Genomic DNA, 26,347 nt, shown 5'->3' on the forward strand with positions numbered 1-26,347 from the left:
AAACATCACTATGCAGATAAGATGATCGATTTCAGCATACCACCTTTATAATTGCCATTTAACTGGACCAATAATAAATTACCAAGACCTTTAAATGGATGTCCGCCTATGCCTATAACTTATCTTGATAAAGCCCATTATAGGGTGAAACGCGTTGATGGTGAAAGGCAAAAGCATTATAATTTATGGACACATGCACTATAACCCGGGTTATTTTTTCAACAATGGTGATACTTGTGTGCTATTAGCACTAAGTGCAAGTAAGTCTCTTCTAACACCTTACATTTGGAGTTTCCTAACCACACAAGGCTTTTACACTGCAACTACTGCACCTACGGGTGAGAAATTTAAAGCCGTTGCACGGAGAACTCCGTAACCATGACGTAAACAAGGAAGTCACATGAGCGCAAACAGACGACCTGAGTAAGACGCTAATAGCAGCGTGGAAAGAGCCGTGGGGAAAGCCGAAGTACGGAGCATAGCTCACACAGGTAACACAATCCATTTGGACCTGTGGGACATTTGTCATTATATTAAGGTAAAGTTTACCCAACGCCTACCTTCTCTTTCTGTGACTTACTGTCATATATGGAAAATCTCTACTAAGAGACGTATCCTTTTGTGGTCTAAAGAAATATTAATATAGTCACATTTTGACACGAAAGACTTTTAAAATAAAAAATAAAAAACCTGTCCGCCTATACGTAAAAGACATTCAATTTGGACGAAGAATCTGTATATTTACAAATGCAATATTGCAGAACCCTAAAAGTGGTTCAAAGGTGGTGAGCTTTAGTAACACTCCCTTACTAAACAACATTTCAGCGCTTAACATTTTACATGTATAACTAAAATTGTTTTACTATTAAGGATTTTTACTAGCACTAACACTATTTTACATTTGCATTCATATTTGCAATCGTTTTAAAAGTCGTAATTGTCTATATATAAAGATCTGAATTAGATTTTTAAGGGAGACGTTCCAAATGTCTTATATGTATTTGCTAAATAAATGTATTTTGAAATATAATATATTTTTTTGTTTCTGCAATTGTTATTTAACTACTGGCTTTTTTTAAAAGTACTGGTATTTGTGATATCTTAAGCTTTTTTTAGCGCCCTCTTAATATTTGTCAATTTGTATTGAGTTTGTAATATTTATAATATTTCACTCACGATCACCGAGTGAAATATTATACATGGATATTACTAGCGGTGAAACTGCGACTTTCTGTTACTAAAGCCTTTTATAACTGCATAATATATATTTCTTTCTTTTCAGCAAAGTCCCTTAAATGCCTCATATAAAACTGAAAATAAAATCATAACCACCCCAAATCTACTATTTTCTAAGCAGAATTAAAGTTACATTATAATTTTTTTATGCATGAAAAGTATATTCATTGCAAAAAATACATACAAAATAAGTGTTAAAAGCATTTACAGCTTAATTTTGTTTGCAAAACCTGAATCGTTTTGCAGTCCAGTGACATATCTTTCAAAAAGTCTGTTGCATATCTTAAAGGGACAGTAAACATTGGGTAAAACTCTCTATTGATGTCATCATAAGGTTAATACACTATAATAAGTCTATATAAATGTATAAAACAAAAAGGAAGGAAAGAACCCCAAAAGCTGGTATATCGATGAAAATATTTAAAGCATTATAGGCTAGGATACAACACTATGCACAGCACTTGTGTAAAATAGTGATAGAATCATTTATTGATATACATTAAACATCAACTCCAATATCGATCTCTTCTGATGCAGCTAACACTCATCTGGATGGTAGTGATGTACAAAGCGATTTGGAACAACTAGGAGCAAGACCAAAAACCCCTAGAAAATATGGGCAACAGAGAACCTATCACTCCTAGAGAAGAAGAAATCACCCAAAGAAGCAGTCAAAAAAGTCGGGCAAGCAACAGAAGAGAACAAAAACAACTGTGAAAAGATATGCACCATAGTGAACCTTTCTAATCCGGTGCTTAATAAACAAGAAGTAGAAGTTTTGGAAAAGGGACTTGCTTTGCGCCATCCTCAAACTTTGACTTGTTTCGCACCATTACGGACGTAAATCGTTTTGTGAGAAGCATCGTGCTGAAAAAGCACTTTGCTAGAATAAATACAATTGGTAGTTCTATGAGACATACTTCAACAACAACAGTTGGGAACGAAGAGAGTCTGCTATCCATTCAGCCTAATGAGAGTCACCAATCCAACTACATGTCACAACAATTTGATGAGAGTACACAAACCATCTCTAGCACTACTAGTCATACTTATATATCCAATGTTACTGGTAGTTTTAAATGAGAGTTTAAGAACCACCTCATTACAACCCAGAATTACTAATGAAGAGGTTGGTCTAGACTTCCAGGATGCTATAACAGGACAAATATTAGAGGACCTTACAATAAGCTCTGTAAGAGAAATATCTGACATCAACACACACAAGACTGTAAATAAACATTTAAGAACTAAAAGTACCTTTTATCCTATACATTCACGCAATAATTACATTGATATGTTCCAGGAAAAAGACACATGATCTTGTTGAATTACATCAACGACTTAAGCCCGCTGAGCAACAACACAAATCTAAATATAGATCTAATCTCACATACAAACAAAGAGAAGCCCTACAGTCTTTAGCAAACAATAAAAACATCACAATCACCACAGCGGATAAGGGAGGGTCAATTGTAATCCAGAACACCATAAACTACTATCAGGAAGCAAAGAGACAACTAAATGATGTAACTACATATAAAAAACTTCCAACAAACCCTTTACAAAGTTTCCAATTAGATTTAAAAAAACTATTGGACTGGGGTGAGCATCTTGGTATCCTAGATAAAAAAATCTGTGAATATTTATATGTTGATAAGAACTTGGAGTCCCCACAAGGACATCCAATTGTTTCAGGAGTGGGGGCCATGAGTGAACACCTTGGAAAATGGCTGGATAACATTCTCCAGCCCTTTGTCCAAACTATCCCTAGCTTTGTAAAAGATACTACCCATGTAATAAACAAAGTAGACAAACAACCCTGGGACTCATCTTTTAGCTGGTTAACTATAGATATGTCTTCACTTTATTCCTGCATCCCCCATGATCTGGGAATCAAAGCAGTTAAATATCATCTCCAGCTAAAAAGTGATTTCCCAGAGGAACTGATAGAATTTGTGTTAGAAGTTTTGAGATTTTTGTTGACACGTAACTTTTTTATGTTTGACTCGCACTATTACCATCAGATATGCGGACCGGCAATGGGGGCGAAATTCGCCCCCTCATACGCAAATTTATTTTTAGGGTGGTACGAGTCAACATATATATATATGGAGAAAACAATATATTTAGCCACCTTATAAATATTTATTTAAGATATATTGACAACCTATTAATAATATGGTCAGGAACTGAAGAACAAGCTAACAACTTTGTACACTATTTGATATAAATATGTATTTAAGATATATTGACAACCTATTAATAATATGGTCAGGAACTGAAGAACAAGCTAACAACTTTGTACACTATTTGAATGATAACACAGTAAACCTAAAATTTACATAACAGCTTAACAAACAGACTATAACAAACAGACTATAGAGTACCTTGATATTCAGCTAAAAGGGGATAAGGGCAAGATACACACAGAACTATACATGAAAAAAATTGCAGGAAACACAATTTTAAGAGCCGACTCCTGTCACTCTAAACATTTAAAAACAGGTATCCCCAAAGGTCAATTGATCAGAATAAGGAGAATATGCACTGACATACAAGATTATGATAAACACTCTCTAGATTTGATCAAAAGGCTAGAAGAAAGAGGGTACAAAAAGGAAAGTCTATTTAACCTCAGACAAAAAGTTAGAGGTATGGATAGACTGAAACTTTTAAAAAGTCAAAAGAAAAACAAAAAAAGTGACCCAAAAAGTGACAAGATAGTATCTTCATATGACATCAAGTTTATTACACATTTTAGTAACCAGTTTGGAAAGATTAAAAGTATAATAAACAAAAATCTTGGCATTCTAACTCTTGATCAAGAATGTAAGGCTATTTTGGAATAAGGGGAATTAAATTTATAACCTAAAAAAGTGGCTACTATTGGAAGCCGTTTGATTAAGCATGTGTACAATTTCTGAATCTCAAACTAAGGAGACATGGCTAGGCCAGAAAGGGTTTCTTTCAATGTGGAAGACACTGCAATGTATGTACACATTGCAAAATAGGAGACACATGTGTATCAACAGCCAATAACTCTAAGCATAATATAAAATATAGGCTAGACTGTTGTTCAAAATATGTCATTTATGTAATCACATGCAGAATCTGTGGTAAACAATACACAGGTTCTACAAGTAGGAACCTGAAAGACAGGATACGTGAGCACCTCACATCCATTGAAAAAGACCCCCCCAAAACTCCGGTGGCCAAACATTTAACCTCCATGTAGAGAACAACAAAGCCCCTAAGCTTCAAGCTATTGGCTATATCCCTATAAATAAGAGAGGTGGGGAAAGATATAAAAAGCTACTAGATGTTGAAGTACAGTGGATCTTTAAGCTAGAAACTAAGGCCTAGATTTGGAGTTCGGCGGTAGCCGTCAAAACCAGCGTTAGAGGCTCCTAACGCCTGGTTTTGGCCGCCCCCGTGGTATTTGGAGTCAGTGATTAAAGGGTCTAACGCTCACTTTCAGCCGCGACTTTTCCATACCGCAGATCCCCCTACGCCATTTGCGTATCCTAATCTTTTTCAATGGGATCTTTCTAACGCCGGGTATTTAGAGTCGTTTCTGAAGTGAGCTTTAGAGCTCTAATGACAAAATTCCAGCGGCCTGAAAATAGCAGGAGTTAAGAGCTTTCTGGCTAACGCCGGTTTATAAAGCTCTTAACTACTGTACCCTTAAAGTACACTAACACCCATAAACTACCTATGTACCCCTAAAACCGAGCTCCCCCCACATCGCCGCCACTCGATTAAATTTTTAACCCCTAATCTGCCGACCGCCACCTACGTTATACTTATGGTACCCCTAATCTGCTGCCCCTAACCCCGCCGACCCCTGTATTACATTTATTAACCCCTAACCTGCCCCCCACAACGTCGCCGCTAGCTACTTAAAATAATTAACCCCTAATCTTCCGACCGCAAAGCGCCGCCACCTACGTTATCCCTATGTACCCCTAATCTGCTGCCCCTAACACCGCCGACCCCTATATTATATTTATTAACCCCTAATCTGCCCCCCTCAACGTCGCCGACACCTGCCTACACTTATTAACCCCTAATCTGCCGAGCGACCTGAGCGCTACTATAATAAAGTTATTAACCCCTAACCCGCCTCACTAACCCTATCATAAATAGTATTAACCCCTAATCTGCCCTCCCTAACATCGCCGACACCTACCTTCAATTATTAACCCCTAATCTGACGACCGTAGCCTCACCGCTATTCTAATAAATTGATTAACCCCTAAAGCTAAGTCTAACCCTAACACTAACACCCCCCTAACTTAAATATAATTTACATCTAACGAAATTAATTAACTCTTATTAATAAAATATTCCTATTTAAAGCTAAATACTTACCTGTACAATTAAATCCTAATATAGCTACAATATAATTATAATTATATTATAGCTATTTTAGGATTAATATTTATTTTACAGGCAACTTTGTAATTAATTTTAACCAGGTACAATAGCTATTAAATAGTTAAGAACTATTTAATAGCTACCTAGTTAAAATAATAACAAATTTACCTGTAAAATAAATCCTAACCTAAGATATAATTAAACCTAAACACTACCCTATCAATAAAATAATTAAATAAACTACCTACAATTACCCTACAATAACCTAACACTACACTATCAATAAATTAATTAAACACAATTGCTACAAATAAAAACAATTAAATAAACTAGCTAAAGTACAAAAAATAAAAAGAACTAAGTTACAAAAATAAAAAAATATTTACAAACATAAGAAAAATATTTACAACAATTTTAAACTAATTACACCTACTCTAAGCCCCCTAATAAAATAACAAAGCCCCCCAAAATAAAAAAATTCCCTACCCTATTCTAAATTAAAAAAGTTACAAGCTCTTTTACCTTACCAGCCCTGAACAGGGCCCTTTGCGGGCATGCCCAAGAATTTCAGCTCTTTTGCCTGTAAAAGAATAAATACAATACCCCCCCCCAACATTACAACCCACCACCCACATACCCCTATCTAACCCAAACCCCCCTTAAATAAACCTAACACTAAGGCCCCTGAAGATCTTCCTACCTTGTCTTCACCATACCAGGTTCACCGATCCGTCCTGGCTCCAACATCTTCATCCAACCCAAGCGGGGTTGGCGATCCATCATCCGGTGCTGAAGAGGTCCAGAAGAGGCTCCAAAGTCTTCCTTCCTATCCGGCAAGAAGAGGACATCCGGACCGGCAAACATCTTCTCCAAGCGGCATCTTCGATCTTCTTCCATCCGGTGCGGAGCGGGTCCATCTTTGAAGCAGGCGACGCGGATCCATCCTCTTCTTCCGTTGTCTCCCCGACGAATGACGGTTCCTTTAATGGGACGTCATCCAAGATGGCGTCCCTCGAATTCCGATTGGCTGATAGGATTTCTATCAGCCAATCAGAATTAAGGTATAGGAATTTTCTGATTGGCTGATGGAATCAGCCAATCAGAATCAAGTTCAATCCGATTGGCTGATCCAATCAGCCAATCAGATTGAGCTCGCATTCTATTGGCTGATCGGGAACAGCCAATAGAATGCGAGCTCAATCTGATTGGCTGATTGGATCAGCCCAATCGGATTGAACTTGATTCTGATTGGCTGATTCCATCAGCCAATCAGAAAATTCCTACCTTAATTCCGATTGGCTGATAGAATCCTATCAGCCAATCGGAATTCGAGGGACGCCATCTTGGATGACGTCCCTTAAAGGAACCGCCATTCGTCGGGAGACAACGGTAAGAAGAGGATGGATCCGCGTCGCCTGCTTCAAGATGGACCCGCTCCGCACCGGATGAAGAAGATCGAAGATGCCGCTTGGAGAAGATGTTTGCCGTTCCGGATGTCCTCTTCTTGCCGGGATAGGAGGAAGACTTTGGAGCCTCTTCTGGACCTCTTCAGCACCGGATGATGATCGCCAACCCCCGCTTGGGTTGGATGAAGATGTTGGAGCCAGGACGGATCGGTGAACCTTGGTATGGTGAAGACAAGGTAGGAAGATCTTCAGGGGCTTAGTGTTAGGTTTATTTAAGGGGGGTTTGGGTTAGATTAGGTGGTATGTGGGTGGTGGGTTGTAATGTTGGGGGGGGGTATTGTATTTATTCTTTTACAGGCAAAAGAGCTGAAATTCTTGGGGCATGCCCCGCAAAGGGCCCTGTTCAGGGCTGGTAAGGTAAAAGAGCTTGTAACTTTTTTAATTTAGAATAGGGTAGGGAATTTTTTTATTTTGGGGGGCTTTGTTATTTTATTAGGGGTGCTTAGAGTAGGTGTAATTAGTTTAAAATTGTTGTAATATTTTTCTTATGTTTTGTAAATATTTTTTTATTTTTTGTACTTAGTTCTTTTTTATTTTTTGTACTTTAGCTAGTTTATTTAATTGTATTTATTTGTAGCAATTGTGGTTTAATTAATTTATTGATAGTGTAGTGTTAGGTTAATTGTAGGTAATTGTAGGTAGTTTATTTAATTATTTTATTGATAGGGGTAGTGTTAGGTTTAATTATATCTTAGGTTAGGATTTATTTACAGGTTAAATTTGTTATTATTTTTAACTAGGTAGCTATTAAATAGTTCTTAACTATTTAATAGCTATTGTACCTAGTTAAAATAATTACAAAGTTGCTGTAAAATAAATATTAATCCTAAAAATAGCTACAATGTAATTATAATTTATATTGTAGCTATATTAGGATTTATTTTACAGGTAAGTATTTAGCTTTAAATAGGAATCATTTTATTTAATAAGAGTTAATTAATTTCGTTAGATGTAAATTATATTTAAGTTATGGGGGTGTTAGTGTTAGGGTTAGACTTAGCATTAGGGTTAATACAGTTTATTAGGAATAGCGGTGAGCTCCCCCCCCGCCTGGAAGATTAGGGGTTAATATTGAAGGTAGGTGTCGGCGCTGTTAGGGAGGGCAGATTAGGGGTTAATACTATTTATGATAGTGGTTAGTGAGGCGATTAGAGTGGGTTATAAACTTTTATTATAGTAGCGCTCAGGGTCCGCTCGGCAGAGTTATGGGGTTAATAATTGTAGGCAGGTGTCGGCGACGTTGAGGGGTGGCAGATTAGGGTTAATAAATAAAATATAGGGGTCTGCGATGTTAGGGCAGCAGATTAGGGGTACATAGGGATAACGTTGGTTGCGGCGGTTTACGGAGGCGGCAGATTAGGGGTTAAAAAAATATGCAGGTGTCAGCGATAGCGGGGGCGGCAGGATTAGGGGGTTAATAAGTGTAAGGCTAGGGGTGTTTAGACTCGGGGTACATGTTTGAGTGTTAGGTGCAGACGTAGGAAGTGTTTACCCCATAGGAAACATTGGGGCTGCGTTAGGAGCTGAGACGCTGCTTTTTGCAGGTGTTAGGTTTTTTTTCAGCTCAAACAGCCCCATTGTTTCCTATGGGGGAATCGTGCACGGAGCACGTTTTTGAGGCTGGCCGCGTCCAGTAAGCACCGCAGGTATCGAGAGTTTGCATTTGCGGTAAAAATGCTCTACGCTCCTTTTTGGAGCCTAACGCAGCATTTGTTTTGAACTCTCGATACCAGAGTTAAATTTTAGTGGTGCGCGCAGAAAAAAGCCCGCTGGAGTCGTTACAGCCCTTTTACCGCCAAACTTCCAAATCTAGGCCTAAGGAACCAAAGGGTATAAACTTTACGGTGGGATCTAGATCTGTATCAGGGAATATAGACAATACCTCATGACCTATGACTAGTTTCATGTGATATCACATGGTGGTCTGGTCTAAAAACCTATATTTCTGTATATATAGACTCAAACAGTGTATACACAACACATAGTGGATCATTAAATTTATTTGACTTTAAGATTTACTTTTACAATTGGACATTAGATGGGACAAGGTGGTGAAAAATATGCATATCAATATAGAAACATAAATTTGTCATATGACTAAAGTGGTATAAGTGAACCTTACCTTACATACAAAACATATCTTTGAAATGTAATACATATAAAAAGAAAAGGAAAACTATGGTCTTTCTAAGTGTTATTTGAATCACTTGTGATACACAACGTAGTATGGTTTTGTTGAATTAATAACACATACTATTATGATTGGTGACTTCATTCTGTTATATACCTCTCAAGAGGTTACCCCCATGACTGCTGTTTACAATAATTTTAGGTTTTAGCTGTTACATTTTTTTATTTTGTATGTTTACTTGTTTTTCCTGATTTAGTTGCATTCATGTTTCTGATGTTCTTTTGGTTAAGCCCTACTATTATGTTGTTTATGGAACATGTTGAGTTCCATAAGGGTATATACAAAGTGAAATAATCTTGCATCGAATTCCAGAACTTTTGCAATCAGCTTGGAAAAACACAGGGTCACTGAAAACGATCATTTGACAATTCACAATATTGCCAACCCTGTTCTTTAGTTGTTTTTCCCACACTGCATGTGGAAGTGATTATATGAACAACAATCAGTTTGAACATGTGTCTCGTGTAGATTTGTTTGTTTCAGCTGTGCAACCTGCGATTTAGTTACCTATTCCCGTCCAGTGCTACAATTTAACAGCGCTATATTATTTATTCAGCTAATAATCCATAATTTGACTATATGGGCGGCATTTGCACAGCTGATACTATACGTCAATAAGCTTGGGGTGTATCAGCATCAACCTAGGCTATTTAAGGCCTACTAGGAACCCTCCCTAGCTATATTGAGAAAGCGACTATCGGCGTGAAATGCGTCAGATGACGTCATCTTTGCCTGTGTCTGTCAGCATATTGTGAGTTTGTCTAATGCACAATTTATGTGTGGACTTTTAATTTATATCAATAAATGATTCTATCACTATTTTACAGCAAGTGCTGTGCATTAGTGTTTGTATCCTAGCCTAAAAATGCTTTAAATATTTTCATCGATATCCAGCTTTTGGGGTTTTTTCCTTCCTTTTTGATATATTGAACAGTGAACTGTCTAAAGGGGGCAACCCCACGCCGAGTGTCGGATCCCCGGATGCACCATCTGTTAACGGCTGTGTGGACGACAGTGTATTGAACTCCAAAGGCTAAGTAAACTAACCATACCTTACCTTGAATCTATGAGTCTTTAACCCCTTAAGGACCAAGGCCATTTTTCAATTTCTTTCCCTGAAGGACCAGGGCTATTTTAAATTTCTGCGGTGTTTGGTGGTTAGCTGTAATTTTCCTCGTACTCATTTACTGTACCCATACATATAATATACCGTTTTTCTCGCCTTAAATGGACTTCCTAAAGATTACCATTTTTCCATCATATCTTATCATTACTTTAAAAAAATGATAAAATATTAGGTAAAAATGGAAAAAAAGCACACACTGTTTCTAACTTTGACCCCCACAATCTGTACAGCATCTACAATCACCAAAAAACACCCCATGCTAAATAGTTTTCTTAAATTTTGTCCTGAGTTTTAGAAATACCCCATTGTTTACATTTTCTTTGCTTTTTTTGCAACTTATAGGGCCATAAATACAAGTAGCACTTGCTATTTCCCAAACCACTTTTTTTCAAAATTAGCGCTATTACATTGAACACTAATATCTTTCAGGAATCCCTGATTAACCCTTGACATGTATATATTTTTTTTTAGGGAAGACATCCCAAAGTATTGATCTAGGCCCATTTGGTATATTATCATGCCACCATTTCACCACCAAATGCAATCAAATAAAAAAAATTGTTCACTTTTTTCCCAAAATATTTTCACTAAACTTTAAGGTTTCTCACTGAAATTATTACCAAACAACTTGTGCAATTAATGGCATAAATGGTTGTAAATGCTTCTCTGGGATCCCCTTTGTTCAAAATAAGCAGACATCACAATGACTTTGGCGTTTGCTTTTTGGTAATTAGAAGGCCGCTAAATGCCACTCGCGCATCACACGTGTATTATGCCCAGCAGTAAGGGGTTAATTAGGGAGCATGTATGGGAGCGTCTAGGGTTAATTTTAGCTTTAGTGTAGTGTAGTAGACAACCCCAAGTATTGATCTAGGCCCATCTTGGTAATATTTCATGCTACCATTTCACCGCTAAATGCGATCAAATAAAAAAAAACGTAAAATGTTTCACAATTTTAGGTTTCTCACTGAAATTATTTACAAACAACTTTTCAAAGTATGGCATAAATGATTGTAAATGCTTCTCTGGGATCCCTTTGGTTCAGAAATAGCAGACATATATGGCTTTGGGTGGTTGCTTTTTGGTAATTATAAGGGCCGCTAAATGCTGCTCGCATCACATTTGTATTATGGCTAGCAGTTAAGGGGTTAATTAGGGAGCTTGTAGGGAGCTTGCAGGGTTAATTTTAGCTTTAGTGTAGAGATCAGCCTCCCACTGACACATCAGACCCCCTGATCCCTCCCAAACAGCTCCCTTCCCTCCCCCACCCCACAATTGTCCCCCGCATCATAAGTACTGGCAGAAAGTCTGCCAGTACTAAAATTAGAAAGGTATATTTAAAATTTAAAAAAAAAATTGGTATTGCATATTTACATATGCAGCTGTGTAGGACCCCCCCTTAGCCCCCAAACAGCCTCTCTAACCCTTCACCTCTACCTTACTGGGAGCCATCTTGGTTATTGGCAGCTGTCCTGCCAGTACCCTGTTTTCAATTACAAATGTGTTTTTTTTTATTTTTTTTATTTTTTTATATTTTTTCTGTAGTGTAGCTTCCCCCCCCCCCCCAACAGACCAATTACCCACCCGCTCCCAGATCCCATAGATTTACTTTTGTTGGGGATTTTATCCCCCCTTACTGCCACTCATATAGCATGTATTTGCTGTAGTGTAGCGGTTCCCACCCGCTCCCGCCCCGTGCACGCGCCCCCCCGCCACCCCCCTGTGCACGCGCGCGCTCCCGACTATCCCGCCCCCGATCCCGCCCCCCTCTCTCTTCAGTTTTTCATCGATGGCCGCCCACCCGCCTCCCACGGTCAGCTCCCACCCACCAACGATTGCGGCCATCGATGCCGGTGCAGAGAGGGCCACAGAGTGGCTCTCTCTGCATCGGATGGGGGAAAAAGGTTATTGCAGGATGCCTAGATATCGAGGCATCACTGCAATAACCGTAAAGAGGCTGGAAGCGATCAGGATCGCTTCCAGACGCTTTAATCCCCAAAGTCGTACAGGGTACGTCGCTGGTCTTTAAAGACCAGGTTGTGTGCGACGTACCCTGTACGACTCGTGTCGTTAAGGGGTTAAATGTATAAAACACATCATATTTTGAGCTCAAGACTACACACACATATATAGACTGGTAACATTATAGGCTGCTTGATTAGTCAATGGAAGCTCCAGTAAATGTTTGTCAGCTAAGTCTATCTCTGTGAGCGTAATATGGAAGAGACACATAGCGGGATCCCTTCGGACCATGATCATTTCCATTAAAAAAATGCAGCAGCCTTTTAAAAGTAAATTTGACTTAAAATACAAGAATTTCATTCACTCAAACAGACACTGAAGACTACCTTCATAGAAAGTTTTACCTAATGTTAACCATCCCTTTAAAGGGACATTAAACTGCTGTGAACAACTACAAAAGAATAGTAATTAATCACTGTGTTATTGCATTTTATACTGTTCCTGCAGCTCTTTTCAAATCTGTTTTCCTGTTTTAATCACAAAAAGTAAAGCCTCTGATTTGTATGATGCACCCTAACCTGATGCACAAAAGTCGACAACCTTGTGGGTATGCAAATTAATCTACTTCTGTCACAGGATGTGAGGATACTTGAGAGCTCCAAGATAGTGGAGCCTAGTATGAAGAGGCGGAGCTTCAGTATCTGGTACCTTTCATTTAAAAAAAGCTGTATGAAATGCAATAACAAAATGAGTAGTTACTATTCTTTTGTAGTTGTGCACAGCGATTTAATGTCCCTTTAACGTATCTCCTTTGTTGTGGCAAGCTCATGTACTGATTAAAGGGACATTATACACTAGATTTTTCTTTGCATAAATGTTTTGTAGATGATCCTTTTATAAAGCCCATCGGGGAGTGTTTTTGTAACAATGTATAGTTCTGCTTATTTTTTTAATAACATTGTGCTGATTTTCACACTCCTAACCAAGCCCCAAAGTGTCAGATTTAGACCCAAGTCTAGAGATTCCTGCTGCTACTGTTTGTGCAATCTGTCTTTTCATATGCAGAGATGGAGGGGAGGGAGGAGTGTCTGATTTTTATGCTTTCTCAGCCCCTTTCACTGGGTGTCCCAGCCTAACCTAATTAACAATTGCTACACTAGGAGCTTCTAAGTAAGTTATTAAAAGGTTTTGTACCGGATTTTTACATCAGTATCTGTGCATATTCTTCTTTATAGTAGTGTCTATACATGAAAATTGCTGTACACTGTCCCTTTAAGGAAACATTGTATAGAATATTGCAGGGTCATAATCTAGGATCCTGTAGTATGTAAAGTGTTAAGTTCCTCAACTCCTTAACCGAGGCTACACAGTTTTGCGTCAACACCCCTGAAACGTCTTTTGTAAAGAAACAATGATTTCACATGACAATAGCTTTAATTTCCATGCCCAAGGTAAACAACACAGAATGCGTTATAATAATATTAAACCAAGTAATACAGATCTGCCTAAGAAATTATTGCATCATGCATCTTTTGTTCCACAATGAGTTTTACAAAAGAGCAAAACAATAATAATAAAAACAAAATTAAAGGGGCATTGTAAAAAAAAATAAAAAAAAATACATGCTCGAATCCATTAAAACATTTAATTTTAAGACCCTAGACAAAGGAGTTAAACACAAAGTAGAAATACTGCTCAGGACAGAGCACTATGGTTCCAAATGGAAAATACAGCTGATTCAATCAGCAGTGCTAGTCTCATGACTCAGATGCTGATTGGATCAGCAGTGTTTTTATCTTGGGACAAGCAATGCTCTGCGAGTACTGAGCAGTAGTTATACTGTGTGTTTAACCCCTTTGCGGGGTTAAATATACATTAGTCTAGGGCCGACAGTCTTAAAATGACATGCTCTAATGGATTAGAACGTGATTTTTTTTTAATATATTCCTGAAATTTTTAAAAAGTGACACTTTGTTAGTCAGATTACAGAATAATTAGGAACAAGGTCACATACAATGTAGTTTGCAAGGCAGGGATATCTTAATAACTAAAAGTATCCAGTATTTGTTCCCAGGAAATGCTAAAGTTCAGTTCAAAAGTTAGGGTTAGATTACGAGTTTTGCGTTATGAGGGGTGTGGTATTAACTTGCACGTTATTGTCACTGCTCACTTCCCTACAGCGCTGGTATTACAGGTTTTCATAAACTCGGCGTTAACAGGCAAAAAGTGAGCGTTGAGCAAAATTGTGCTCCATACCGCACTCCAATACCAGCGCTGCTGAAAGCTGTGGTGAGCTGCTTTTACGTGTTTGTGCACGATTTCCCCATAAACATCAATGGGGAGAGCCGGCTGAGAAAAAGTATAACACCTGCAATAAAGCAGCGTAAAGCTCCGTAACGCAGCCCCATTGATTCCTATGAGGAAAGAAAATGTATGTTTACACCTAACACCCTAACATGAACCCCGAGTCTAAACACCCCTAATCTTACGCTTATTAACCTCTAATCTGCCGCCCCCGACATAGCCAACACCTACACTATACTTATTAACCCCTAATCTGCCGCTCCGGACATAGCCGCCACTATAATAAACATATTAACCCCTACACTGCCGCACTCCTGCCTCACAAACACTAGTTAAATATTATTAACCCCTAATCTGCCGCCCCTAACATCCCCACCACCTACCTACATTTATTAACCCCTAATTTGCCGCCCCCAACGTCGCCACCACTATACTAAATTTATTAACCCCTAAACCTAAGTCTAACCCTAACACCCCATAACTTAAATATAATTCAAATAAATCTAAATAAAACTTACTATCATTACCTAAATTATTCCTATTTAAAACTAAATACTTACCTATAAAATAAACCCTAAACTAGCTGCAGTATAACTAATAGTTACATTGTAGCTAGCTTAGGGTTTATTTTTATTTTACAGGCAAGTTTGTATTTATTTTAACTAGGTAGACTAGTTACTAAATAGTTATTAACTATTTACTAACTACCTAGTTAAAATAAATACAAATTTACCTGTAAAATAAAACCTATCCTGAGTAACACTAACACCTAACATTACACTACAATTAAATAAATTACCTAAATTAAATTCAATTACCTAAATTACAAAAACAAACCAACACTAAATTACACCTAATCTAATACCCCTTTCAAAATAATAAAAGCCCCTCAAAAAAAAAAAAAACCTAGCCTAAACTACCAACAGCCCTTAAAAGGGCCTTTTGCGGGGCATTGCCCCAAAGAAATAAGCTCTTTTACCTGTAAAAAAAAAATACAAACAACCCCACAACAGTAAAACCCACCACCCACAGAACCAACCCCCCAAATAAAAACCTAACTAAAAAAATCTAAGCTCCCCATTGCCCTGAAAAGGGCATTTGTATGGGCATTGCTCTTTTTCAATTGCCCAAAGCCTAATCTAAAAATAAAACCCACCCAATAAACCCTTAAAAAAACCTAACACTAACGCCGAAGATCCACTTACAGTTTTGAAGACCGGACATCCATCCTAAACGAAGCCGGGAGAAGTCTTCATCCAAGCGGCAAGAAGTCCTCAACTAAGCCGGGAGAAGTCTTCATCTAAGCCGGCAGAAGTGGTCCTCCAGACGGGCAGAAGTCTTCATCCAGATGGCATCTTCTATCTTCATCTTCATCCGGCGCGGAGCGGGTCCATCTTCAAAACATCTGGCGTGGAGCATCCTCTTCTTTCCACAGCTAACGACGAATGAAGTTTCCTTTAAATGACGTCATCCAAGATGGCGTCCCTTGAATTCCGATTGGCTGATAGAATTCTATCAGCCAATCGGAATTAAAGGTGAAAAAATACTATTGGTTGATGCAATCACCCAATAGGATTGAGCTTCAATCATATTGGCTGATCCAATCAGCCAATAGGATTGAGCTCGCATTCTATTGGCTGCACCCAATTTGGGTGGGTTTTATTTTTAGATTATGGCTTTTGGGTTTTTCAGGGCAATGGGAAGCTTAGTTTTTTTTTAGTTAGGATTTTATTTGGGGGGTTGGTTGTGTGGGTGGTGGGTTTTACTATTGGGGGGTTGTTTGTATTTTTTTTACAGGTAAAAGAGCTGATTTCTTTGGGGCAATGCCCCGCAAAAGGCCCTTTTAAGGGCTATTGGTAGTTTAGTTTAGGCTAGGGTTTTTTTTTTATTTTGGGGGAGGCTTTTTTTATTTTGATAGGGCTATTACATTAGGTGTAATTAGTTTAAATATCTGATAATTTCTTTTTTTATTTTGTGTAATTTAGTGGGTTTTTTTGTTTGTGATTTAGGTAATTGTACTTAATTAATTTAATTGTAGTGTAATTTTAGGTGTTAGTGTAAGACAGGTTAGGTTTTATTTTACAGGTAAATTTGTATTTATTTTATCTAGGTAGTTAGTAAATAGTTAATAACTATTTCATAACTATTCTACCTAGTTAAAATAAATACAAACTTGCCTGTTGTTAGGGGTAATATGAACCTGACGGCAGCCATCTTGTTCCCCGCAGCCATCTTGTGATGATTAGCATCCATTTTGTAATGATTAGACTTTTATTATAGTGGTTTATTATGTAGTAAGAAATATGCTGATGTTAGGGAGACTTGCATAGATATAATAGCCCTGAGAATGACCCTGAAGATGTGCATTGTTATCTCTACAAGATGTCAAACGGCTGTGATTTGTGCTGGGCCAGGAGGCCCAGTTACTGTTTATCTGTAGTTAGGTATTCCTGTAGAAATGACTCCCTAACACTCCTTTTATTCCAATTATATTTTCTATGAGTTTCTTTGTTCTTATAGAAATACCATGTGAAATGATGTAATTATGAATACGTCACTTGTTAAACCTATATGCTGTAACTCTTGAGATCCTACATTACTCCTTTGTCCTGTCAGTCATAAATTTACTTAATGTCTGCAAGGATATCTGACAAATGTGATGTACAACTTACAGGATGCCAGATGTTTTTCCTTATCTTAGAAATGAGCTAACAACTACAGATTTCAATGTATTCTGGAATGTATATAACTGGCCACCCTGACATAATAAAGTTGGTAGTTGTTCTGCAAACATATCCTTGTGTGTTTTGTGAAACAGCCCTCCAAGCGCTTGTCTTTACACTTTGCAGTGCAGATACCAGAGTCCTGAAGCAGAGGAGAACAAGAGGGTCATGGTCCTAGAAAAGTCCTCTAACACCTGTAAAATAAAAATAAACCCTAAGCTAGCTACAATGTAACTATTAGTTATATTGTAGCTAGCTTAGGGTTTATTTTATAGGTAAGTATTTAGATTTAAATAGGAATAATTTAGGTAATCATAGTAATTTTTATTTAGATTTATTTTAATTATATTTAAGTTAGGGGGTGTTAGGGTTAGACTACGTTGGGTGTGGCAGATTAGGGTTAATAACTTTAAGTTAGGTTGCGGCGATGTTAGGGACAGCAGATTATAGATTAATAATATTTAAGTAGTGTTTGCGAGGCGGGAGTGCGGCGGTTTAGGGGTTAATATGTTTATTATAGTGGCGGCGATGTCGGGAGCAGCAGATTAGGGGTTAATAATTTTATTTTCGTGTTTGCGATGCGGGAGGGCCTCGGTTTAGGGGTTAATAGGTAGTTTATGGGTGTTAGTGTACTTTTTAACACTTTAGTTATGAGTTTTATGCTACAGCTTTGTAGCGTAAAACTCATAACTACTGACTTTAGATTGCGTTACGAATCTTGCGGGATAGGCTGTACTATCGGCGCTATGGAAGTCCCATTGAAAAAACAGAATTTATGTTTACCTGATAAATTTCTTTCTCCAACGGTGTGTCCGGTCCACGGCTTCATCCTTACTTGTGGGATATTCTCTTCCCCTACAGGAAATGGCAAAGAGAGCACCCAGCAAGAGCTGTCCATATAGCCCCCCCTCTGGCTCCGCCCCCCAGTCATTCGACCGACGGTTAGGAGAAAAAGGAGAAACTATAGGGTGCCGTGGTGACTGTAGTGTATAAAGAAAGACATTTTTCAAACCTGATTAAAAACCAGGGCGGGCTGTGGACCGGACACACCGTTGGAGAAAGAAATTTATCAGGTAAACATAAATTCTGTTTTCTCCAACATTGGTGTGTCCGGTCCACGGCTTCATCCTTACTTGTGGGAACCAATACCAAAGCTTTAGGACACGGATGAAGGGAGGGAGCAAACCAGGTTACCTAAACGGAAGGCACCACGGCTTGCAAAACCTTTCTCCCAAAAATAGCCTCCGAAGAAGCATAAGTATCGAATTTGTAAAATTTGGCAAAAGTATGCAGCGAAGACCAAGTCACTGCCTTACAGATCTGATCAACAGAAGCCTCGTTCTTTAAGGCCCATGTGGAAGCCACAGCTCTAGTAGAATGAGCTGTAATTCGTTCAGGAGGCTGCCGTCCGGCAGTCTCATAAGCCAATCGGATGATGCTTTTCAGCCAAAAAGAAAGAGAGGTAGCAGTAGCTTTCTGCCCTCTACTCTTACCAGAATACACAACAAACAAGGATGATGTCTGCCTGAAATCCTTTGTTGTTTCGAAATAGAACTTTAAAGCACGGACCACATCTAGATTGTGTAACAAACGTTCCTTTTTTGAAACTGGATTCGGACACAGAGAAGGAACAACAATTTCCTGGTTAATATTCCTGTTGGAAACGACCTTTGGAAGAAAACCAGGCTTGGTACGTAAAACTACCTTATCTGTATGGAATACCAGATAGGGAGAAGTACACTGCAAAGCAGATAATTCAGAAACTCTTCTAGCAGAAGAAATAGCAACCAAAAACAGAACTTTCCAAGATAGTAACTTAATATCTATGGAATGCATGGGTTCAAACGGAACCCCCTGAAGAACTGAAAGAACTAAATTTAGACTCCAAGGAGGAGTAGTCATGGGTCTGTAGACAGGCTTGATTCTAACTAACGCCTGTACAAACGCCTGTACATCTGGCACTGCTGCCAGACGTTTGTGTAAAAAAACAGACAGAGCAGATATCTGTCCTTTTAAGGAACTAGCTGACAAACCTTTATCCAGACCTTCTTGGAGAAAGGAAAGTATCCTAGGAATTTTAATTTTACTCCAAGGGAATCCCTTGGATTCACACCAACGGATATATTTTTGCCATATCTTATGGTAAATCTGAAAACCCACGCTTAGATAGAATCAAGCGTTCAATTTCCAAGCAGTCAGTTGGAGAGAGACTAGATTTGGATGTTCGAATGGACCTTGTACTAGAAGATCCTGCCTCAAAGGTAGCTTCCATGGTGGAACCGATGACATATTCACCAGGTCTGCATACCAAGTCCTGCGTGGCCACGCAGGGGCTATTAGAATCACCGAGGCCTGCTCCTGTTTGATCCTGGCTACAAGCCTGGGAAGGAGAGGGAACGGTGGAAACACATAAGCTAGGTTGAACGACCAAGGCGCCATTAATGCATCCACCAGTGTCGCCTTGGGATACCTGGATCTGGACCCGTATCGAGGAACCTTGGCGTTCTGGCGAGACGCCATCAGATCCATATCTTGAATGCCCAATAGTTGAGTTAACTGGGCAAAAACCCATAGTTGAGTTAACTGGGCAAAAAGTTCCCACTCCCCCGGATGAAAAGTCTGACGACTCAAATAATCCGCCTCCCAGTTGTCCACTCCTGGGATGTGAATTGCAGATAGGTGGCAGGAGTGATCCTCCGCCCATTTGATGATCTTGGATACCTCTCTCATCCCTAAGGAACTCTTTGTTCCCCCCTGATGATTGATGTACGCTACAGTCGTCATGTTGTCCGACTGGAACCTTATGAATTTGGCCTTTGCTAGGTGAGGCCACGCCAGGAGTGCATTGAATATCGCTCTCAGTTCTAAAATGTTTATCGGAAGAAGAGACTCTTCTCGAGACCATAGACCTTGAGCTTTCAAAGAGTCCCAGACCGCACCCCAACCTAAGAGACTGGCGTCGGTCGTGACAATGACCCACTCTGGTCTGCGGAAACTCATTTCCCTGAGACAGGTGATCGTTTTTAGAAGCTTTAACTTTCTGACCTCTGTCAGGAAAGATCATCATTTCTAAAGAATCTATTATTGTTCCCCAAAAAGGGAACTCTTGTTGACGGGGACAGGGAACTCTTTTCTTCGTTCACCTTCCACCCGTGATGATCTGAGAAAGGGCTAGAACAATGTCTGTATGAGCCTTTGCTTTGGAAAGAGACGACGCTTGGATTAGATATGTCGTCTAGATAAGGTGCTACAGCAATGCCCCTCGGTCTTAAAACCGCTAGAAGGGACCCTAGCACCTTTGTGAAGATTCTGGCAGCAGTGGCTATAACCGAACGGGTAAGAGCCTTGAAACTGGTACTGTTTGTCCATAAAGTCGAACCTCAGGAACTGATGATGATCTTTGTGGATAGGAATATGCAGGTACGCATCCCTTTAAGTCCACGGTAGTCATATATTGTACCTTCTGGATTGTTGGTAAAATTGTCCAGGATGGTTTCCATTTTGAATGATGGAACACTGAGGAATTTGTTTAGAAATTTTTAGATCCAGAATTGGCCTGAAAGTTCCCTCTTTTTTAGGAACTACAAACAGGTTTGAGTAAAAACCCAGACCTTGTTCTACTGTTAGAACTGGGTTTATCACTCCCATTTTTAATAGGTCTCCTACGCAATGTAAGAATGCCTGTCTCTTTATCTGGTCTGAAGATAAGCGAGACATGTGGAACCTTCCCCTTGGAGGAAGTTCCTTGAACTCTAGAAGATACTCCTGAGAGACTATTTCTAGTGCCCAGGGATCCGGAACGTCTCTTGCCCAAGCCTGAGCGAAGAGAGAAAGTCTGCCCCCTACTAGATCCGGTCCCGGATCGGGGGCTACCCCTTCATGCTGTCTTGGTAGCAGCAGCAGGCTTCTTGGCCTGTTTACCCTTGTTCCAGCCTTGCAATGGTTTCCATGCTGGTTTAGGCTGGGAAGAGTTGCCTTCTTGTCTGGAGGCCGCAGAGTTAGGATTTGGTCCGTTCCTGAAATTGCGAAAGGAACGAAAATTAGATTTGTTCTTAGCCTTGAAAGGCCTATCCTGTGGGAGTTCATGTCCCTTTCCACCAGTAATGTCCTGAAATATTCTCTTTCAATTCCGGCCCGAAAAGGTCTTACCCCTTGAAAGGAATATTAAGCAATTTATTCTTGGAAGACAATCCGTCCGACCAGGATTTTAGCCAAAGCGCTCTGCGCGCCACTATTGCAATACCCTGAATTTTTCGCCGCTAACTTAGCCAATTGGGAAAGCGGCATCCAAAATAAAGGAATTAGCCAACCTTTAGTGCGTGAATTCTGTCCATGACTTCATCATATGGAGTCCTCTTTTTGGAGCGAATTTTCTAGTTCCTCGAACCAAAAATACGCTGCCGTGGTGACAGGAAGAAATGCACGTGATTGGTTGAAGAAGGAAACCTTGTTGAACAAATATCTTTTTTAGCAATCACTTCCAATTTTTATCCATAGGATCTTTAAAAGCGCAACTGTCCTCATTAGTTGTGCGCTTAACTACGTTGACACTGCACCCCTCAACCTTAGGAACCGTTTGCCATGCGTCCCTTCTGGGGTCAACAATGGAGAACATTTTCTTGAATATAGGAGGTGGAACAAAGGTATACCTGGCTTTTCCACCTCCTTAATCACTATGTCCGCCACCCGCTTGGGGATCGGAAAAGCATCAGCGGTGCACTGGGAACCCTCTAAGAATTTGTCCATCTTGACACAATTTTCTCTGAATTACCAAAGAATCACCAGTCATCAAGAGTAGTTAGAGGACCTCCTTAAGCTGGGCGCGGAGATGTTCTAACTTAAATTTAAATGTTACGACATCAGTGTCTGCCTGCTGAGAAACTTTTCCTGAATCAGAAATTTCCCCCCTCAGACAGACCCTCCGCTCACTGCCAATTCAGATTGATGTGAGGGTATAACGGATAAATTGTCCCTCAGGCCAACCTGCTCCATCTTCTGTATATTTAAAACTGAGCTATCCCGCTTTCTAGGGTAGGGATGGCAGTTTGGATAACGATTTGCTATAGAATTATCCATTACTGCTGTTAATTGCTGCATAGTAACCAGCATTGGCGCGCTAGATGTACTAGGTATCGCCTGCGCGGGCAAAACTGGTGTTGACACAGAAGGAGAGGATGAAGAACTATCCCCACTACCTTCATTAGAAGAATCATCTTGGGCAATCTTATTCAATGTGACAGTACTGTCCATACTTTGTTTGGACGCTATGACACAATTTGCGCATACATTAATAGGGGGAACCACCTTGGCTTTCATACACACAGAACATAAGCCATCTGAAGGTATAGACATGTTAGACAGAATTTGGCAGGCTAATAATGCAATAAAAGCGTTTTTAAAGAAAAGCGTTACTGTCCCTTTAAATAATAAACAGGCACACTTTATTTCTGATATTTTGAAAAACAATGAAGGCAATGTCCGATTTTGACAAAATTTTTACCCCAGAGTCCTAATGCCTTGAAAGTATTGCACACCAAGTTTCAAGACATTAACCCTTAAAATGATGCAAACGGAGCAATTTTGTTCATATTCAACAATTTTAGTACACTACAATCACTGCCACAGCCTTTTCTGCGGCTCTTTACCTACCCTGAGAGTTATTCAGCACTGAAATAAACCTTCCTGAGTCTGTTTTTGTAGCATTTGGACCCCTCACATGAAGCTGCTTGCACTGCCATGGAAGTAAACTGCGCATTGTGGCGCGCGAAAACGGGGCCTCCTTCCTATGCATACCAGAGTGAAGGGGCCTTTCTGACTGAAATAGTAGTCTAACTAAATGCCAGGCGAATAAAAACGTTCCCAAAAGTGCTTTTAAGTACACAAAACACTCTAAAAGCCATCTAATTATGAAATAAATCAATCGATTTAGCCCACAATAGTGTCAACCAGTATAGAGCCCATTAATTAATCTGTTCATGAGTTAAGAAATGGCTTACTTAACCCCCTAAGGGAAAACTGACAGTCTTCTAGCATTTACATGTCTTGTTAGAAATATGATGATCATACCTGCAGCAGATAAGCCTGCAAAACTGTTCCCCCCAACTGAAGTTCTCTGGTTTCAAACAGCCCTGCGTGGGAACAGCAATAGCTTTTAGTTACTACTGCTAAAATCATATTCCCTCTTTAACAGAAATCTTCTTCATTTTCTGTTGTAGAGTAAATAGTACAAACCGGCACTAATTTAAAATAAACAAACTAACACCACATACTCTTTACCATCCCCGTGGAGATGCTAACTTGTTCAGAGCGGCAAAGAGAATGATGCGGGGCGGAGCCAGAGGGGGGGCTATATGGACAGCTCTTGCTGGGTGCTCTCTTTTGCCTTTTCCTGTAGGGGAAGATAATATCCCACAAGTAAGGATGAAGCCGTGGACGGACAACACAATGTTGGAAGAAAAGACTTTACGCAAATTACATAAATTCATTTGCGTTAAGGGCAAAAAAAGTGTGCGGTGCCACTAAACTGCAAGACTCGTAATAGCAGCGGTAGTGAAAAGCAACGTTATGAGCCCTTAACGCTGTTTTTTCACTCATACCGCAAAAACACATAATCTAGCCATTTGTACTTAATACAGAGAAAGAAACTAATTTTTTTTTGCTGTATTGTTAGTATTGTTACTGTGTAAGTTTTTGTGTAAAATATTTTCATGGAAGTATCTTCAAGAGAACATTGCAAGGGTGTTCTGGGAAAATGGCGAACTTGTGAAAATAGCGAAAACACGTCACACTTCCTGTGACATGGGATCAGCCCGTTTCACAAAGTTTGACCATATTGCGCATGCGTTCTAGCATCATTACATACTGGCCGCATACGTCACTGCTACAGTTTCGAGACCAGTGAAATTCATGGACCATCTGTACCGGTATGTGCGGCATTTGAAACTCTGGTACAACCAACCATTCCGCATTTTAAATGACCAAGCAAACAGTTTTTAAACAATTAATTTCTTTAATGGTCAGGTTGTAACTGTAATGGGAAATGCGTTTAAAAATGTATGGAAAAGCGGGGTGCGGTTATGGTCATACAAGATTGACCTGTGTCAGTGGCTTTGATCATACTCTGCAAAGCTGGGCTGTGGTACTGACGGAGTTTCAAATGCCGCGCATGCGCGGGGTATACAAGATGGTCCCATGACCATTCCACGGGTCTCGAAACTGTACGCAGTGACGTATGCGGCCAGGTATGTAATGATGCTAGAAAGCATGTGCACAAATACTGGTCAACTCTGTGAAACGGCTGAACCCACGTCACAGGAAGTGACATGTTCGCTATTTTCACAACGTTCAGCCATTTTCAACAGAACACAGGCCATACAATTATAGTCAACTTAGTCTTTATAGCAAAAATATTTTTACAAAATGTATATCTGCTAATTATTTATTAAGGGGACAATTTTATCCAAATACTGGATCACTTGATAGTGATGCAGACATATCTGTAAAATGACTGACTTTGAAAATATCACCATGACTATCTATGATGTAAAAGGATTTTGACAAAGGTACCCATGTCTCTGACATGCACATGCAGCTGTCACTATTTCCATCCACAGTTGAAATCAGAGTAAAGCAAAGTGTGAACTCAGCAATGATAATGCTGATTGGCTGCAGCTAAAGGATAACTGCTCTCATAGCATTTACTCTGGTGATCTGAAGAACATTTTAGGTAAATTATTTGTATTGACGTTAAAAGATCTTTGACATTTGTTCTACTTTCTAAATGTTTTTATAGAAAGATTTTTCAATATTTGTATGTAAAATTTATTAAATGTAAATGTAATAATTGAATGTTATTGTTTTGTTAATGTGATAAGAAAATAACAGGAGGAGCCACAACAGTTGCCTATTGATTTAAAATATGTGCACCTATAGACCAAAACAAGTCCACAATAATTGGGCAAAAGTGTCCACAGTATGTAATGTGAAAAGTGAGTTCTTCAAAGTTCTCCACCAAAGGCATCGACTCCTACAAAGGCTTGATACACACATCATCTAGAAAACAGAAAAGAACAAGGGAGGCACCTCATGGTGTAGTATTTAACATCCAGATTGTACACCTTAAACTTTAAAATCCAAAATGGCAACTCACATGTAATAAAGCACTATCATGAGCGCTAAAAAAGCAGAGCGGATCCTCTGAGGATATTAAATACTAAACCATGAGATGCCTCCTTTTTTTCCTTCTATTTGTTTATGTGGCCACAGTTGATTTGGTTATTATTTTAATGAGCGTATAGCTAGTGTCACCAGTCTTGTTGGTGACATCTTTCTTTTAAATACATTTATCAACCCCTGATCTAAACTTACCCTGATATTGAATCCAAAAAGGTCACTCACAACTCCGGACAATGCAGACAAGATGACTACTCGAGTTATGTTATAAATTAAAGGATTCATAGCAAGCCCATACAGCCGAAAAGGTGTGTCCATCTCCTTTAAAAAAAAAAGAAAAGAAAAAAAAAGGTTAGAATATGGTTATAACCGACCAAAAAAACCCAGATATGCTTATATAATAACAAATATGTGTATAATGGTCCAAAAATGGAAAAGTCGCTAAGTAACCTATCTATCTATCTATCTATCTATCTATCTATCTATCTTTCTATCTATCTATCCAGAAACAGCTGCCATTAGAATTGAAGTTTGGTTAATTCAAAAAATAAAAATAAATAAATATATAAACATATATATATATATCTCAAATGTGAGCTTTTCCATGTATGGAACCCTGCCTTTAATACACACCTGATGAGTTTTGAGGACAATTTTAAACACATTATTCACTATAGTTAGCTGTTCCTTCTTGTTTTGGCTTCTCTTTTCATTTTTAAGGTATAAATTTATCTAGAAGACAAAATTAAAACAAATTAAATTGAAGCCTCATGTAACAAATATGCTCATA

The 26,347-nt window shown here is 39.0% G+C and overlaps 1 protein-coding gene across 4 annotated transcripts in view; it reads right to left on the reverse strand.

Moving 5' to 3' along the window:
- The window catches only part of PHTF1 (putative homeodomain transcription factor 1), a 383,975-nt gene that overhangs the window by 17,668 nt on the left and 339,960 nt on the right, over positions 1-26,347 (reverse strand). For all 4 annotated transcript variants that reach the window (XM_053706659.1, XM_053706661.1, XM_053706660.1 and 1 more), the window contains exons 17-18: positions 26,192-26,289; positions 25,753-25,880 (exon numbers count right to left, since the gene is read on the reverse strand). In XM_053706659.1, the coding sequence (XP_053562634.1) occupies positions 25,823-25,880; positions 26,192-26,289 (156 nt within the window). In that variant the 3' untranslated portion in view covers positions 25,753-25,822. The remainder of the gene's footprint in view (positions 1-25,752; positions 25,881-26,191; positions 26,290-26,347) is intronic.

The sequence above is a fragment of the Bombina bombina genome, chromosome 3, assembly GCF_027579735.1.
Source record: "Bombina bombina isolate aBomBom1 chromosome 3, aBomBom1.pri, whole genome shotgun sequence".
NCBI lineage: Eukaryota > Metazoa > Chordata > Amphibia > Anura > Bombinatoridae > Bombina > Bombina bombina.